Source organism: Rhipicephalus sanguineus, chromosome 9 (assembly GCF_013339695.2).
Source record: "Rhipicephalus sanguineus isolate Rsan-2018 chromosome 9, BIME_Rsan_1.4, whole genome shotgun sequence".
In the NCBI taxonomy this organism is placed as follows: domain Eukaryota; kingdom Metazoa; phylum Arthropoda; class Arachnida; order Ixodida; family Ixodidae; genus Rhipicephalus; species Rhipicephalus sanguineus.
The window spans coordinates 16,388,336-16,406,386 of record NC_051184.2 but is presented as its reverse complement, the minus strand read 5'-3'; the positions used below and the strand labels follow the sequence as shown (position 1 = coordinate 16,406,386).

The 18,051-nt window shown below is 48.3% G+C and overlaps 1 protein-coding gene across 3 annotated transcripts in view; it reads right to left on the bottom strand.

Annotated features, from left to right (window-relative positions):
• LOC119404652 (uncharacterized) overlaps positions 1 to 18,051 on the bottom strand; it is a 240,603-nt gene that overhangs the window by 139,889 nt on the left and 82,663 nt on the right. Inside the window, exon 1 of one of the 3 annotated variants that reach the window (XM_037671238.2) lies at positions 14,352 to 14,768. The exons of the other annotated variants lie outside the window; for them this stretch is intronic. Within the exon in view, the coding sequence (XP_037527166.1) occupies positions 14,352 to 14,451 (100 nt within the window). The 5' untranslated portion in view covers positions 14,452 to 14,768. Of the gene's footprint in view, positions 1 to 14,351; positions 14,769 to 18,051 lie in introns of those variants that run through there. 3 annotated transcript variants of the gene reach the window in all.

Sequence of the window (18,051 nt, the reverse complement as noted above, 5' to 3'; positions counted from 1 at the left end):
ATCGCTTACCTACAGGAAAGTAATTTACAACAGCTTTCTCCTCGTCTGGTCGAGCGGCGAAACAATCAAACTCACCGGAAGAGAACCACATAGTTTCTCTTTTACATTTATTTATTTATTTATTTATTTATTTATTTATTTATTTATTTATTTATTTATTTATTTATTTATTTATTTATTTATTTATTTATTTATTTATTTATTTATTCCCGTTTATCTCCACCTCACTCTGGCAACTTAGCCGGTAACTATATATACTATACGTAGTACACTTCTGAATAAAAATGCTGCCGCAACCACGTATCTGCCGCACTGACGTCGAGTCGCGTAGCGGAGTTAGGCAGCTGTCTCCGGAAGAAGCACAACTGTGACACGCGAAGCAGAGTCTAGCCAACCGGGACAGAACGGCTTCTCATAAACACGGCGGCGAGACAAGCAGGAAAAACAAAAGGAAAGTTGCGTTCGCTCGAAGCCCTTCATGCAGTTCGACTGCTTTCTTCCACGGCGTCGCCCGCTTGCAACGAACGCACAGAGCGCGAAGCTAGAGCGCTGATGCGAAAGGTGTTTCTCGCCGACTTCCGATGATATGCTCTTGCGAGCAAACCACGTGGTGACCTGCTGTGCTGCACAGCCCGTGACAAGGAACCCCGCTGACCCCTTCCGTTAAGCTAGTACGGTTGAAACTCGATTTAACGAAGTGATTAGTGCGCTCAAATTATTTCGTTAAATAGTGAAGTTCGTAAAATCGAAAAAGGAATTTTTCGGTTCTTCGAAATATAAAACTGTAACGTAGCGTAACCCGAAAGCTACCGCGGCATTTTATTTGTCACTAACACACACCTGAGCATCTGTAAAGTCCGCGAGGGCAGCCCGGACATGGAGCCTCCCGTGTCCTGGCGATACAGGTGAGGTAGACGGTCACTTTAAGCTACGACAAGCTGCCGATGTGCAAAGACGGGGCGAACGAATGCCGTGATTGTGCGAGCAGGCCGAGTAAGAAAGTTGCGAGGAGACAATCAATGTCATAGGTCGCATAAGCCATTACATAACGAAAACATCTCGTCTTCCTTTTGGAGCATTTAAAGAGACGACAAACCACCACTGCCCCTAGGGCCATTTGGTAGGTAAAAGCGCTACCGACCGCGTTATGTCCGTTGTTCCTTCCATGGGCGCGGCGTGCAGCCTAGTCAAAATAAAACTACAGTCGTGACTAGGGCAGCTAGGTGTTTAACGCGATAGCGTTACAGCGCACGCCCGAAGAAAAACCCGTCTGTGTCAAAGTCAGAAAGAAATGACTGCAGTTTTTGCTCATTTATTTCCGGCAAAGCTTCGTTAAATCGAGTTTAGTGCTATGATAGCTTCGTTAATTCGAGTTGATGACAGCATCTAACCCTATAGGCCATGTCGGGGAATGGACATTTTTTCGTTAGATCGAGTTTTGACTGCACCAAGTGTCCTTTCCTGTGCCGTCACTGAGTACGTGTTTACGTTGTGAAGCAAGAAAACTAAGACGTGGAACGCGCTGGTGGAGTTCTGCTCTAAAATACTAAAACTTTAGCGCAAAACGAGCACGGCGGACAAAGAAACGACGAAGACAGCGCCTGTCTTCGTCGTTTCTTTGTCCGCCGTGCTCGTTTTGCGCTAAAGTTTTAGTATTATGGAATACCAACTAGCCCGCTCTCACACCTTGCTTCTGCTCTAAAGCTGTGTTTTCAACCAACCCTTTCATCCTCTGTTGTCTTATTTTTCTCTAAAGCGTGCGAGGGATGTTAACTGGAACGCCGTGCGCCGCCGCTCTTACACTGGCCGCTGCAACGAGCGTGCACCCCACGCTTCGCCACAGCCACCCCCCACCTCCCCGTTGGTTGAGTCCGAAAGAAAACAAGCTCCGCCATGGATACGGCCTGCCATTGGTCCTCGGCTTTCCGGGGGTAAAGGCAAACAGTTACCTTAATGCAGCATCAGGGTTCCTCGGTCGCCATTATCGTCAAATAGCATGTGTCGAAGGTCCCAGTGAGTAAAGGTAAGCGGCAGATTTAGCGACCCCCCTTAGATAATTAGGGGGCGGCCGCCCCCCGTGCCCACGCGTATATGTGGCTGCGCCGTCATGCACACCGTAGCCGATCAGTGCCTGCGCTCTTTTTCCTCTAAGCTCGGATAGGAAAATGCGAGTCGCACGGGGGAAAACGCGGGACGTCGGCAGCGCGTCGTCGCGGTCGTCCGGTTCGCGCGTCGTGCGCGCCGAGAGGAGCAAGGCCGCGACCCGCTCGGTCCCACGGTCTCATACGCGCGTGTGAGCAGCTGGCTTCCTACGAGTAGCCCGGTTAACCCGCGCGCCGTCTTATCCCCGCGCCAGTGCGTCCTGCGCTGATGGTGATCCGGCTGCCCGTGCAGTCGTCTCCTTTTCCAGCTGCAAAGCGTCCCTTCCGATAAAGATTCCTACAACACGGCGAATTCCGCACCCAACAATGTTCATCGGCAAGAACGTGCTCTTTGACAGCAGATTAGTTTTGTGTGTGTGCGTTTCTCTTTTTTTTTTTTTTGAACGAGCTCAAAGTGCTGCATCTGATATATTCAAGCGATCTGTAGCATGGCCTCTTACCAGAGTAAGTAATGTCTGAATATGAGCCAGTTGTTACGTACCCATAGGTAAAACAGCGAAAAGAAAACACGGACAAGTAGACATAGAACTAGCGCTGACTACCAACTGCTTCGGTTTATTGTGACAACACACTAATATACCTTGAAAGGATGCACACAGTGGACGGGGAAAATATCAACACTTCGCAGTGCATGCGTCAAGTAGCAAAAGTTACAGTAAAAAAAAAATTAGTTGCAGATATAATTACAGTCCTTGTCGGTTAAATTTATCGAAGGCGCGTTAACACATCTTGTATCTTTGCATTTCATAGCGAACGCTTCGAAAACTTCACGTGCACTCTTATCTTTGTAGCTTCGCAAAACCCGGGTCTCTTGAAAAATCGGTAGACAGCCACAATTAGCACAGTTGTTAGCCAAAAGTAGGTGCTGCGGCTTCTCGTCTTCAGGTCTGCCCGATATAAGAACGACATATAGGAACTCACACTAGACAAGATGTACTCTTGGGCTAGTTGGTTCATATTCACAGTAAAACAGCGCCGGCGAAAACAACAGCCCAGACGAGGTGAAGGACACGTAACAGAGGCTGTGACGTGTTTGAAGCACGAGCCTCCAGGCTCCTCGCCTCCGAGGGCTCTGGTGAGATGACAGTGCTACTAGAAATAGAACATATTATTACATGACGCTGTAATGCACATATCTTGTTGTAATGTTCCAACTCACTCGTCAGTCTCATTATTATTAGTCTTTGTTTTTTTTGATCACCCGATATTTTACTGCACGATTCCTTGGCATTTATACATGCAGGCACATTACATTTACATCCTTTCACTCTATAATACACCATGGAATACCACGTATTATCTCTTGGCGCTCTTTGGCCATCGCTGCGCCACAATTCCATAGTTATCCATGAGCGATCACCATATTCCATGAGTGATCACCAACCCTGGCGCTAGTTCCTGCGGAAGCTGCAAGCACGACGGTGTAGCCAACGTTGGGATGATGGGAAATGAACCTTTTACAGCATCAAGTTTCGTTGCCACAAGTCTCAGCTATCACGCATGATAGCGGATTAGCTGCCTCGCTATGTTTAAAAAGTTATACGAGGGCTTTGAAATAAATGTTTAAAGAGCGTCATGGGCAGCTTCGGGTGAACTTTGAATGCCTCTAAGCACAAAGAATACAGACTAATCCATGCACTAACCATCATTCCTACGGCGCAGCGCCACAGTTTCTTTCAGGCACTTTATGTAGGAAAATTCCTTTCGTAAAACTGCAGACTAGATCGTTCAAAGTATCCGCCTCAAAGCCAAACTAACACCGTCCGCTGTAACTTGACACCCATGTTCAGATTGGGCTTTCCAACTCCTCAGCGCTCGGCGAACAGCGATGGCCTTTCGACACGAGTTGCAACTCGGAAGATTACGGGCGCCTTTACCAGCCGACGTATGCCCTGTGTGCAAGCGATATAATTTGTTCCAGGAACAGCTATTCTAACTTGCAAAATAACGATCCATTGTTTGTACTTTAAATTAACTAATATTGTTAATAAATAAAGAACGTATTTTTTTCTTAAGAAAGAAGGACGAGTCAGGTATAGAGGAGCCAAAGCTAAGAAAGCGCTGCACGCACGGGGGCAGACTTGTGCTGCGCTCGCCAGAAACGCTAACAAGATGGCTGCCTCAACAAGGTGCGAATTCTAACTGTATTATAACGCTCACAGAAGGTGTCAATTCGTGCGAGTATGGGTAAGGTCACATTAAATGTATAGTTTAACGCGTTCTTGTGATTTGCCCCCGTATTTTCGCTCGAGATGCTACGTTTCGCTATGCGGCTAGGCCACTCCGCGCAGATGCTGCCGGAGCACCGTCCCCATCGTCCGACGGCTCACAAGGCTGTTAATGAACTTTCATGCTTTCGGAGGACTACGGGCCTGTGTAAACGCCTTTGGCAATTGTACGTGTCACCTCCACATATGCGTCAGCGCACTTATTGTTCATTTCCTTCTTTCCTCCCCTTCTCTCTCTCTCTCTCATCTTTCCATTCCCCTTTCCCCTGGTGTAGGGTATACAGCCGGACATGCTTCTGGTTAACCTGCTTGCCCTCTTCCTTTTGTTTCCTTCTTTCTCTTTCATGGCAAAGTCGAGACTGGTCGACACTCAGGTGATGTTATCCTTGTCCAAAAAATCTCTGGAGCTGAGGCAGTGAAGGTCGCACATCACGCACTTCCTGGTGTCGGTATATGGCGAACTGCACAAAAATGTTTAGAACGTGCAGTATGCAGAACAACGTCGGGAAAAGCGAAGCGAATTCAGTCGTACCCTACAGCGATAGGAAGCTCTTCCAAGTCGAGAGCTCATTTGACACGACAGAGAAGAAAAGAAAAAGCTGTCTCAAAGCGTGCATCGGGCAAGAGCGACGTTCCGGGCCAGCGTAAGGTCAGGACCTTCCGATCCCACGGCGCTGGGAATTGCGCACATAATGCGGCATGTTGCGTGGCGTGGTAAGTGCACGTCGCGCTCGAAGATCGCTCGCCTTTCCCCTGGAGCTTTGAGATATAACAAGTCCACGCACGACTTCTATTGTCTGTCTGCGCACTTTATAATAAGGTTTAATAAAGATGTGCTGAGATAGAAATAAACTGCAGAAAGGCGGAGAGGTCGGCCTGAGCGTAGTGCCTTCCACGCTGAGGTCAGCAACAGAGACAGGGTTGTAAAGATGAAAAATGGTGATCGTATGACGAAGTTGATGAACGCTGCACATTATGCTGTTTTTATGCAACGCGCACGTTCGTACTCCACATCACATGCACTTTCCCAGGCTGCTGTACCAGGGGACCGTCTGTTGCGCACATTATTTTTGCAGCGACCCACGAATGTTGTGTGTTTAAACTTGAAACCAGCAACCGCAGGGCGTCAATTATTCGCCACAGCACGGCCTTGATCGCATGCAGAGACCAATAGGAATGTCGTTGCGTACTGCTATTCTGTCCGAGGTCCGTGTCCGCGCCAGCAAGCGTGGCATGCATTCGAGTACAGGCTTGTATTTTCCGCTTTGGTGCAACGCCTCTAAAAGATTAACAGAAGCCGATTCAACCACTTCGTGCTGGAGCTGCGTAACTGGAGTCAAAGGCTCCAGCCTGTCTACCTTGACGACGTGAATGCCTCTTCCGGTGGTGCACTGATGCTGTTGCTTTCTTTTTTTTTTTCTTCGTACGTCGTGTCAGAGCCAATTTTGTGATCTGAGCAATGTATGTGGATAAGCTGCCAGCCTAATCCTCCATCTCAAAGCTTAGGGAACACATATATACGTCATCGAAACAAAAATCAGCGGCTCTGCTCCACGTTTCCGTAGCACTGCTTTGTGAGCGGCAACATATACGGTGAGCCCATGAAGCATTCAACATGCGCTCTTTCACAAGTGACTGACATTTTGTTTGCATAGCCTGTCCATACAGCAAATACCATTTAATGTAACACATCCTCAGATATTACTTATACATTGAGAAGAAAGGCCAGACGAGTGGATAAATTACGGCTCATTTGAGAATGCAAATAAAATTCGGACTAACCTTTTAAGAGAGAGATAATATTCTTTAATGAAAGGTCCTTTTATTTTCTAAAGCGAATGAAAGTGTTACCAATTCACCGTACCCGCCACGGTGGTCTAGTAATTATGGTGCTCGAGTGTTGACCCGAAGGTCGCGGGATCGAATCCCGGCCGCGGCGGCTGCATTCGGATGGAGGCGAAGTCCTAGAGTTCCGTGTAATTTGATTTAGGTGCACGTTAAAGAACACCAGATGGTCAAAATTTCCGGAGCCCTAAGCTACGGCGTCCGTCACAATCATATCGTTGTTTTGTGACGTAAAAAACCAACAATTATTATTATTATTACAAATACACCATGTGCAGCAAAACTTCTTTGCAGACTAGTTGGTTCATACTTGTAAACTCGCCCTTACTGCGTAACCAGCAGGAAAGAAGAAGCGAGACAGGAAAGAGCGCAGACTACTGTTTATTCTCAGTTCACGAAGCCAATATATAGGCATGCCACGCTGCGCCATCACGATGCGCACAACACCAAGATTCATTTACAACACTGCACCGTGGACAGAGCTGTGAAAAAACACCTCATTTTTACCGAGCGCCACGTTTTTTTGTTGTCACATAATCACGGGGTGTACATCTCTACTTTTATCTCTTTACTATTTAATCTTTTTACAACTCTAAGATGGCGCGGACAAGATGGCGCTCTTTCCTGTCTCCCTTCTTCTTTCCTGCTGGTTGCGCAGTAAGGGCGAGTTTACACCATGTGCCTCGCCACCCCTATTCTGAAAACAGTGGCCGCACTATCATCGAACGTGCCTGCTGGTGTACATAAACCGTGCAGCAGGACTGTGGTTGGTGTCGCGAAAAAGTATCCCAAACAAACTGACAAGAGCGGTGCATTTTTGATTTCCGTCAAATAGTCCATGAAGAGTGGTGAGGCATACCAAAGAAGACTGACCGGCGGCGCCTCTTTGCCAACTACGCTGAGCAACCGGCGCATTCTATCGCGCCGCAGCTGCGATGAGGTGCCAGCACTCAATCAACGTGCTAGAAGGGCTGCCCTTCCTTGGGCGCCTGCTGCGTTCCCTTAAAGCGATGCAGTGTGAATGAAGCTGCGAGAGAAGGTGAGCGTCACTTTGACAGTGCTTGGCACTAGTTGCCGTCGACACCACGCCACTCCGTGAGTGTACGTGCGCCACCGACGTCTGCCGTTCTTTAGGCAGAGAGTCTCTCCTGTGGACTGCTGACCTAACACTTCAAGCATTATACCACAAAGCTGCCATCGTAGAGCCGTTCTCCTTTGTTGGGAACTGTCCATGGTACTCGTGAGCACACTCAGACAAGTTGCCCAAAATACATGGGAACTGTCCATGGTACTCGTGAGCACACTTAGACAAGTTGCCCAAAATACATTCTCGGGTCTCGGAGCAAACAAAACCGGACAACGTGGCTGCACGAGACGTGCAGCGAAAATACCCCACTGCGTTCTTGCGATCCAAGTGCACGATGAGAGCAAGAAATATTCGTGCGAACTTTCGGCGTGCTCAAGGGAGAAGAGGACACGCTGAATGCCTAATTGCCGCGCTTTGAACATTACGACCTCGTGTAGGCATACAACGTGCGCGAGGATAATGTTGGCAATTGTAATGTATAGGAAGCGGACATTTTAAGAGAGGCTGTAGCGGTGAGAGGTAGCCCGCAAAAATACCGGAGATTACGATGTATGGTATCTCGACCGAATTAGCGCCCTTCGGTGTAAGCGTGTGGTGAGTCTATGGTGATATGTGAGCCCGAGTGATAATAAACGCGTTCAAACGCCGCGTCTGGCAGCAGGCATGCTTTGATCCCCGCGGGATTGAACTAACGACTGTACACGGCCGTGCAGCAGCTTCCGTAACGGTGCACGGCTTTAGCGACCAAAACATCACTGCCGACGAACCGTGCTCAAGAACGGATCGACGAAGCACGTGCACGAGTAAGGAGGCCACGCTCCTCAGCTGGCCACTGCAGCACTTACCGGCGTTTGTTTATTTTATTCCGCGCAGCTGACCTACTCCGACAAGGCGGGAGAAATTCGCGGCTCGCCGTACGTGATCCGGTCGAACTCTCGAGGGGGAAGCAGTAACAAGCGTCGCCGTGCGATTGTTTCCGCGCGGCTCACCGCGCGATCTCGTTTGATTTAGGTTGGCGCTCTTTACACCTCGCACGCATACTCGATACTTTTGCTGCCCACTTCCATCACACTAGGAATTCCGTACCACTGCAATTAAAGGTGTGCATTAAACAGCTACCCGAAGCATGGAAAGCGAATGTTCAGCGAGTGACATCGCATTTCAATCGATGAACCGGTATGACATGTTGTTTACTGTACAAGAATCGTCCAAGACAATAGAAAACAGGTACAGTATTAACTGACTAGATATCGACGTAAGTGGCTCTGGAGGAATCGTCGACCCGAATTGTTCTGAAAGCGCAAGTTGTCGATGAAGCCATCGTTTCGACGAGCGGACTTGTCGAAACGTTGGATCCAACGGTATTCCCTGTTAACAGATTTCGCATCGCTTCAAGCGATCATCTTCACCTGAACTTGTGCCTTGTTCTGAAAGCGCTAGTATGTTTTCTGAAAGCTTCAGGCCTGAATGGAAAACTGCTCTGTGTGTACAGGTTTCCTTGTCTCATCTTTTCCGCCCTCATCCTATCCTCCTTCACAGAGTAGCTTACAAAACCTCCCTCTCTGGCTCTAGAAAGCCCATTCATTCTGCCTACAATTATTTTCCTGCCGTTCGATAATCACTTATTAAGCTATATGTGACTTGGCTTCGAAGTTGAAGTTATATTAAAATGCTTCAAGGACTTCAACTATCCGCACTTATGGAATAATTTTAAAATGTCCCTGCTGCTAACCTCGCATGTGTTTCTTTTTGATTCCGGCTGATTGATTACGCAAATGTTCGGTCATTTTAACCATCTTTTTTCCCCCTACATAATCTGCAGATGTCAAGCAGCGTCACCGAGTCAAGATTGCCAGTGCACTTTCTGTCTTGCCTATTTCTTGCTTCTACTTACGCATTACGCTGAGCAAAATAATATACACAACTACAATTAACTACAGCACATGAAGTTCCGCTCTACATACTTCAGTTGACAAAATATGCAACATTTTATGCTTCGCGGTGACGTGGACAGATGCAGTGTTTCCGTGCTTACGAGCACGTGCTCACGGCAATCACGCGTTTTCCAAAAGAAGCCGCCCCTGAGCGTTTTTATCATTTTTGTTCGAAAGCCAGCATATCACTCCTTTACGAAGTTAGTGTGCAACTCTGCGGGATATGCAAACAGGTGGGTCATATAAATGCGGCAATCGTGCCGCTCGCGTCACACTGGAGTCGCGATGCCAGCAGTTCCTCGTCACGCCAGGTACGTGGAGATTTCGAGACGTCGACGCGTTATCACCGCGCTGACACGCGCTGTACGGTTATTTACCGCTGTGCAGAACAAAGGTTACAACGGTAGATGCCCTGCGCTCTAACAGTGCAGCACTGGAACTCAAGCGAAAGCTGATCGCCATGGTCAGGAATGCCGCCACTGCCGCTGCGGCCACTGACCATGGAGAAAATAGAAATTCGAAGGAGGCATATGACAACACAAGTGAAGCCAAAAACAGAAAGAGTATCGGCCCAACGCGTGATAGCCACGTAAGTGCGCGCGTACAGTGCAGGCAAAGGTACGGCAGCGCGTGGGAAAGAGCGAAGGAAATGTGTTCACGAAAAGTTCGCATGCCAAGGCTGACTCCGTGACGCAATGCTCTCCCCTATTTTAAAGGGACCGACAACTGGCCGGAACGTGGGATTAGATCTTGGTATAAATGAAAAGACCATAAAATATAGTGACCTATTCCAGCATCCTTTTCGCGTTGCGAGTAGGATTCATATTTTTAAATCGTGTGTAAAATAACAAAAACCGGTATGTCGCGCAGTCTAGCGGAAGAGCCTTGAAGCTGGATTATGAAATCGATCACTTTGCTGTCGGTAGTCTGATGCTGTCATGAGTGCCATAATTAGTCCTCAATGTTAGAGTATGTATATTATTATCCAGCCCGACTCAATTGTGTGCTGCTTACGAGGTAAAAGGAGCTGCACGGTGAGAACCGGCGCTGCCTTTGCGGCCGCCAGTGGACCATGACGAGCCGCGGCGCATGCGCGCGAAGTGCACGCATGCGCAGTAATTCACTGCTCTCGAACACGAACCACTCTCGCGCTCATTTTTTGCGGCATATGTTGTCTCGTGTGTATAATGACTTCATATTCGCCGCAGATGGAAAAATTCTAATTACAAATGTTTCGCGGCGTTTTCCACGTTACCATTCCGTGATTAGGCACTCTGACCGGTGAGCTTTCCGCTGCGCTGAAGAAAAAAGGCACCATGAAAATTGGTTGTCGGTCTCTTTAACACGGTTATCCAACCACTGCCCGATCAAACGGATTTTCCCTATTGGATATGCATGTTTTGTTTTTTGTTTTTTATCCGGAGCTGACGCAACGCTTTCAATACATACCCGAGCGTTAGCACTGGTGGGTACACGTATACTGCCTTCAACAAAGAACCAACACTGTTCATAGACAGCAGGTCACTTTGCGTAAGCTGTGAATTAAATGACACTCTTCGCAACATGCATGCGAGAGAACAGTGTGCAAGCGTAACACCTTGGACACTTCCGCCGCGGCCCAATTCGATGCTCGAATCGACTGACTCAATATACTTTCCGTGTGGGCAAACACAGCTTGCGCAAGTCTCGTGGTATAGTAGGCAGACAAGCGCTGCATGCAAGAGAGGCGGAGGAGTAACAGGCAGGTCAACCGGAACTGGCATCCCTGCAGCGTCCGACCATGTACTTAGGAAGGGGGGCATCAAACGGGAGAAAAGCTTTTAAAGGCGCCGCGAGGTCGTTATGGCAACGCCAATGTCCATCTAACACACAAAACATTATCGATGAAATGGTTAAATTGTAGAGGGATTTGTTTACGTGCGGCTTTGACAAAAAAAAATATTATCGTAGGTTTCATAGCTGCTGCTTGACACTGTGGCAAAGTCTTGATCGACTCTTCGCGTATTCACTATTTCTTAAAGGGGGCACCTAAGGTAGCTCTCAATGCTCACAGAAAAACGTACTTCAGATCTATTGACGCACAGCTCTTGCGAAGATCAGCGCGCTGCCGAGGTTTTGAGCGAGTGGTGTTGGGAATTCCCAGCACGTACAACCTTTCCGCCAGGCACCGTCCGAAAGAAAAGCAAGCTAAGCTAAAATACAACTTCGGACGGAGTCTTTCGCTTCGATATCCTTCGGCTCAAGGCAAAGAGGTGAAGAAGACTGTTTTACCTGGAAAGAAGAAGACTACTTTTACTTGATGAAGACTATTTTAGCCTCCCTGCTGGCAAGAGCGCGTACCGATTTCTGCTTTGCTCGATTTGTCAAGCTGCGAGCAAAAGCTCTTCATTCTTTTGCGATTTCATGTAATGCGATTTCATGTAGGCCCCAAGACAGCATAAAATATCGCTTGAAGTGAACGCGAGAAACATTTTCGCGCGCTATTTTGAATGGATACGGCAGATGTTGGCTAATATGTTTGAGAATGCGGCTATATAATATGCTTATGTCACCGAATAGGAAACTGCGTATGCGACACGAGGTACAGGCGTTGTACAGACAGAGAAGCATTTCGCGAAGAAATAGATGGTCGAACTTCTCGACAAATTATGCGGACAAATGAAGAAATACGCATGTAACAACTGACGGAACACTTCCCGGAAATTGTGTCCGCGTTATGCGAACTAATCGCACTGAGGTGGCCAGTTTTAGTTTAGTTTAGTATATCTGTGAACATTCTTGTCCGGAGTGTGTTCTATATATACCAGTTTAAGGGAACACTAAACTGAGACATTGTCTGCTTAGACTGATACTTTATTCGTTAAAAAGACTATTGTCGTCAACTTCGCCATCATATTTTCATTACTAGAAGAGAAAATAAAGGTCAGTGTTTCATTCTTCTATTTCGCGCCGGAATTTCGGACCCTGAATGTAAATTGTACGTCACATTTTTCAACGTCTTATATTATATTCTGGTCACATTGTCTCAGTAAAATATGCTGTAACTAGGAATGTTAAGTATCTGGTTCCCTCGGAACACAGTGCGATCTATTTTTGCCGGTAAAGAATTATGTAGACCGAAGCAGACGCCTTCGAAATCTGTGACGTCATGGCGAGTTGGTGCGGCCACCTGAGGGCGTCGCCGCCATGTGCCTGCATCTCGAGTTACTGTATCCCAAAGGGTGACTCCTAAAGGAGTTATAGCCGTGGAATACAAAGAAGACGCGTAAACATCATAGAAAAGGGCATGCACCATGTAGTCCAGCAGCAAGTATATTATTGATTTACTTTGTACATGGCTGTTAGAGGAGCCATGCACGCTACGAGCACATGGCTCCCGAAGGAAGCCATTTACAGTCGCTCTAGAGGTATATTTTTGCGCGTCCACTCGCTTACGAAGCACCTTCTCGCGGTAAGAGTTGTGCTTTCGGTATTGCGAAAGGGTAATTTACAATTAGAAGAAAAAATCGCTTTTCTATTGAGTGTCCTTTAAAGAGTCATCTTGCCATGACCATGACGGCAAGTTTTCTACCGGGGGTGCAGACAAGTAGAAACGTTCGGAGAGAGCAACAACAGCGCTGAACAACGACTGAAACAAAACTTGGCCGCACCTCAGAGTAGTGCCAGCAATCGCTGTACACGACGCAACGGGACTGCACGAGTTCCTTCGCAGTAATATTACGGCCGACGCGTTGAATAGCCACAGCAGGTGTTCGACGATGTATGCATCGAGCTCTGCTTCGTGTCGCGATTATGCAGCCTCGAAGGAATCTCGAGATCGTGCCACTTTATTGCTGCGGAAACCCTCGTTAATGGCTCGAGAGCCTGCTTTCTCCTCGCAGTTCTTGGTGGCGCGTTTTATTCCCTGCGTATGTGAGGAGGCGCTACTCTATTTTTTTTCACGTAGTCATCGGTGATTTATACTGTTGCGGCCTGGCATCCAATGTGTGGCACACTATGCCGTTTCGTCAAGAATGCGGACAACGTTGGTGTTGGCTTAACAGCGCAACGAGTGCAGTCAAGAGGACGGCGGAAATTTGTTTTTCAGTAAGCGGCACATTTGAAAAACCCAGTCGAATTGAAGTGAGCAGTGCTGTAATGCGATCGGCGGCGCCTCCACCAAGGACGGGGCAAGGCGTGCAACGCTGCCGCGGTCCAAGCGCGTCGCCGTCGTCGTCATTCCGTGACAATATTTGACAGCTTCATAACGATCCTTTGGTAAAGCGGGATGATAAATTTATAATAACTACAATTGTGTGATTTTCTGTGTCGCAACGATCTGGCCAACTGCGACAAAAACTGTTTGCAGAATGCGAAAGAACAGTGAGCTTGGCACCTGTCACATAATCTAAATTACTAACGTAGCCTGACTTCGTCATTTAAATGCATCACTTGTGCCTTCACATCCCTGTCGTGACGTGCGACGTGCCCACTCATGGAACGGGAACGGGGTTTTGCTTCTGTGCAGTGCTCTCCGCACGCACTGCACTCGGACAACAGCATCCATAAAAATTGTTCGCCATGTACAACTCATTGGCATCAGTCTTAGTCACTAATTATAGTCAGTAATTAAGCGCTACCAGTTGCTTTTTCAGGTAACTTCCAACTGTAATTCGTTACTTCTTTATTCGAGTAACTTGTATTTGTAACACCGTTATAGTTTCCACACCGTAACGGCAATGTGACTCCATTGTCGCAACTTAACACGCATATGCATGCTTTTACAAATAATAGCGTGTCACAAATGAAAGAGAAATAAAAACGGTGGTGGATAACAACGATGATACGTGTATAATTATCGCAGAAAAGTGGTGACATCTCTTTTTCATGAATCTCTACCGGAATAAAATATACCGCTCGCGTATGTGACATCTTAATTGCTGTTCTTACAGTAACTGGAAAGTAACAACGCCGCTTCATCGGCCAGTAACAGTAACAAGTTACTTTATTTCGACTTGTAAGCGGTTTACTTTTCTGCTGTGGGTAACTAACTGTAGCACTGTTACTTTGTGCTGGAAACGACTGCCTCGCACGTTCCGTCTCCTCTGCCACTCACCGATTTCGACTCGCGTGCCGTCCTGATGCTCGACCCCTACAACCTCGGGGGCGAACTCGTGCTCGGGCGTCAGCTCGGGCGTCGCGTAGTACGCACCCATGGCTGCCTCTTCACTCGGAATGAAGGACACCTCGAGACTCTACCGCGTGCACACGATGTTCGGGGCAAAATGCGAACGATGAAGCACTGAACAGACGAGCACAGTACGATCAGTCGACGGCCTGTCTACCGCCGCAACACCGAAGATGTTTGCCTACAGGCCAACCACAAGTTGGAAACAGGAGCACCCCACAACTCTGCCCACCAAGCTTCCGATTAGAACCTGCCGGCGTCCAGCGATCGCGGGAAATCCGAAACCGGAAGCACGGAGAGCTACGCGGCACTTTCAAGTTCCTTGGCAGCTAGTGCGGCGAAGGGCATCTGCAGAAAGTTGTTCCAAGTGGTTGAACGCCGATGTCGGCAAGGGGACACTGGTCACCGCGCAGAATGCGCGTGTCACTGGAAAGGATTTTCAGGTACGTGAAAAAAAAAACACACAACGGAAGTCGCGGTGTCGAACACGATGACACCTTCACAGACCAAGAAGACGTCACCACCACGCACCGTCAAGGCGTACAGACGGACGTCGCACGGAGGCGTGGTGCTCTGTCTGGCGCGCCAGGTATAACGCGTCGGCTTCGGTGCACAGGGAGCGCGCAAAAAACGCCGAGCTTCTTCTGCCGGCGCGGCTTTGCCGGCCTACTTCCCGTCGCGTCCGCTTGGAGCGCCGGCGGCGGGGCGGTCCGTGACGTCCTCGTGGAGCGCGGTGTATACACACACAACAGGTATATTAAGGTGAGCGCGAAGCCGTCACGCAAGGGCAGACGAGGTCTCGGCGGTGAAAGTGGCTGTGCCGGATGTCCAGGCTATCGGCACGTTCGGCCATACGCGTCCCGACGCACACCCCGAGAAAAGCCTCTTATCGGAAGGAGATGTCCCTTCCCGATGAGCAACCCGCCGAGTGGCCCCGTGGCAAGTGAGAACGCGCGGTGCACAAAACGTGGGTTAGAGCCACGTCGATTAGTGGAACGACGCGGAACAGTGAATCGCTCGGAACGAAGCTCACGTAAGAAATTAAACGTGAGTGTTAAAAGACAACCGGCGGTAATGTCGTGCGGACGAGAAAAACGCGTGGAAATGAAGCCGCTTGCAGCGGACTTGCACGAACGTTATTCAGCGGATCTTGACTAATTTCCAGGTTTACCTGGGACGTGACGTTATCTACGAATGTCCGCGCACTCTAGGCGCCGGTAACCCTCTCTCTGTTTGCAGCGTTTGCGGACGACATGATGCGGATTTGTGGTAGGTACCGGAGCCCGGCGCGAGTGTCGCGCGATAAGCTATCCCCACACTCGATCTGCAGTCTGCGCGCATCGCTGTGAAGACGAGTTTCAGCAGCGGCGCTTTCTCCGAGCGTTATCGAGAGGAAATTCTCCCAGTGCTTCCCTCATCGCTCCGTACGATCCTTTTTTGACTTCCGCAACAAACACCACGGTTTGTTGGTTCCTTTCACGACCGCTGCTGCACGCTGATCGGACGGTGAAAGAGGCCGTTATGGAGTGGCTATAGGAGGAAAAGAATACGATCGCTACAAGGCACACACTGCTGATTTTGCGGCAGACATTTCGCACCGAAGCCGTGACAAGAAAACGAGAGAACACGCGCGAAACGGAAACATTGCAGGAAAGCGAGATCAGGCCATTCGAGGGCCGCGCGGAAGAACGGCGAGAGAGAACGGACTCTATGAAGAGGCACAAAACTCACCGACCGAAGTGGCCCTTTTCATTCCTCGATCGAAAATACGTTCTGAATTACTTTCGTATTCCAATGAATTAAAAGTAAGGTTATGCGTGTTCAATTTTCGTGCCTTCAGCGCTCGTGTCGGTTTCTCACGTCAGTCGCTATGATGACTTCGTGTGGACGTAAGAAAGAATACAGTGACACAAAGTAGCTTCCTGCGTCTTCTTATGCCGCTGTATGGCTCCGTTGCTTGGCCAGTCGGTTAGAGCCTTTCGTGTTTCAAGTTTGTAAGGTGCTGACACCACGTTTCAAATTGCAGTAAGGTAGAGAGGTGGGCAAGTTGAAAAAGATGCATGTTTGTAAAAATCAGTGCGAATAGAACGGAGTACAAGACGAGAAGGACACATGATAGCTTTCAGCAGCAGGCTGTTCCGTTGAAAAACGCTGGGTACACTGCGCGCGTGCTTGTGTCAGCGTCTGAGAAACTTATCAAGCAGTGTAAATCGCGCCCGGTTGAAACCGGGGAGCCAGGTGATAAGTCCAAGAGATATGCTGTCATGCCTTACGTACACCGACAATCACATCGGTTTAAGAAAATAGGTAAACGTTTTGATGCTGACGTTCTCTTTTATTCAAACCTAAAAGTAGGTAAAGCATGTGCAGCAATTGAGAAGGCTAGAAGAACAGTGGATGTAGGTTGCTCGGTGAAGCATCGCAATCCCGCCGTTCCTGCGCCGTTGGGGTTGTCTATAGGACCCCCCTCTCCTGCGGAAAGGTGTACATATGCCATACCGGTAAATGCATTAACGAAAGACTTCGCCAGCACAAAAATACCTTAAAAGGAACGCCGACGTCACATCTTTCGGCTCATTGCAGATCGTGCGGGAGTAAACCTTTTTTCAATAACACAGCCATTATGTTGAAACACAAAGACAAAAGGGCTCGTGAACTCGCGGAAGCGTTTTTCATCAAAATGAAGGGTGGTGATTGCGTATCTGAACCGTCTGTTTGTTTGCTAGATTGCGAGGTACGCACGCTTAACCATTTCTTTGACGTCATCTAAAATTTTCTGCGCACGCATGGTGTTGGTTTTCGTTGCGTTCGTTTTTCGTTTTAATAAACTTCAGTTGTTAGACAGCGCTCGTACTGTGTCCTTCTCGTCTCGTGCTCCGTCCTGTGCGCGCTGATTTTTGCAAACATGCACGTTTCAAAGAACCATCCCTACGCAGAAATTTGCGCCGTTTATCCCGCTACTTCACCGATATATCTGAAAATTGCTTCTGAGAGCATCATGGTTCTATTTGTATCATTAGCAATGGTGGCCGGCAAGAGCAAGGAGCTCTTACGACGGGGAAGCCTTCTGTCCATATTTGATCCACTGAATTGCTGTTGGATTCACGAAGGAAGCGTTTCAATCGTCCTAGGTGAATTCATTAGGTATCGTGTGGCTTTTTCTCATAGTTTTGCTCACATACCAATGCTAGTGAACTTGATTGCTGGCGGTTTATATCGCATTGAAAGCAGACTGCTAATCGATCCCGTGCCTTCCAGTCACCACGTTTTATCATGTCGCTGCTTTTTTCTTCCTGGGAAAGCAGTGGGAGAATCTCTTGTCATGGGAAAAAATGCGCGAACTTATAGAGAACATTTAATGCGTGAGACAGATGTCCCAGCAATGATTTCACTTATGGACGCTTCATTTACCACAACACATAACTATATAGTACAGTATGCGCAAAAAGAAAGCCGTATACGGTCGCCCCAAGAAATAAATGCGCCACGCGCGACACCATACCTTACTTGCCCCAGTCGTGGCACACAACACTGCGTCGGCCTAGCGCTCCTTAATTAAGGCGCAGGTGCGCATTCGATCCTGCCGGCATATTCAACAGGGTCAATAAACTTCCGATTACCGCCTGCT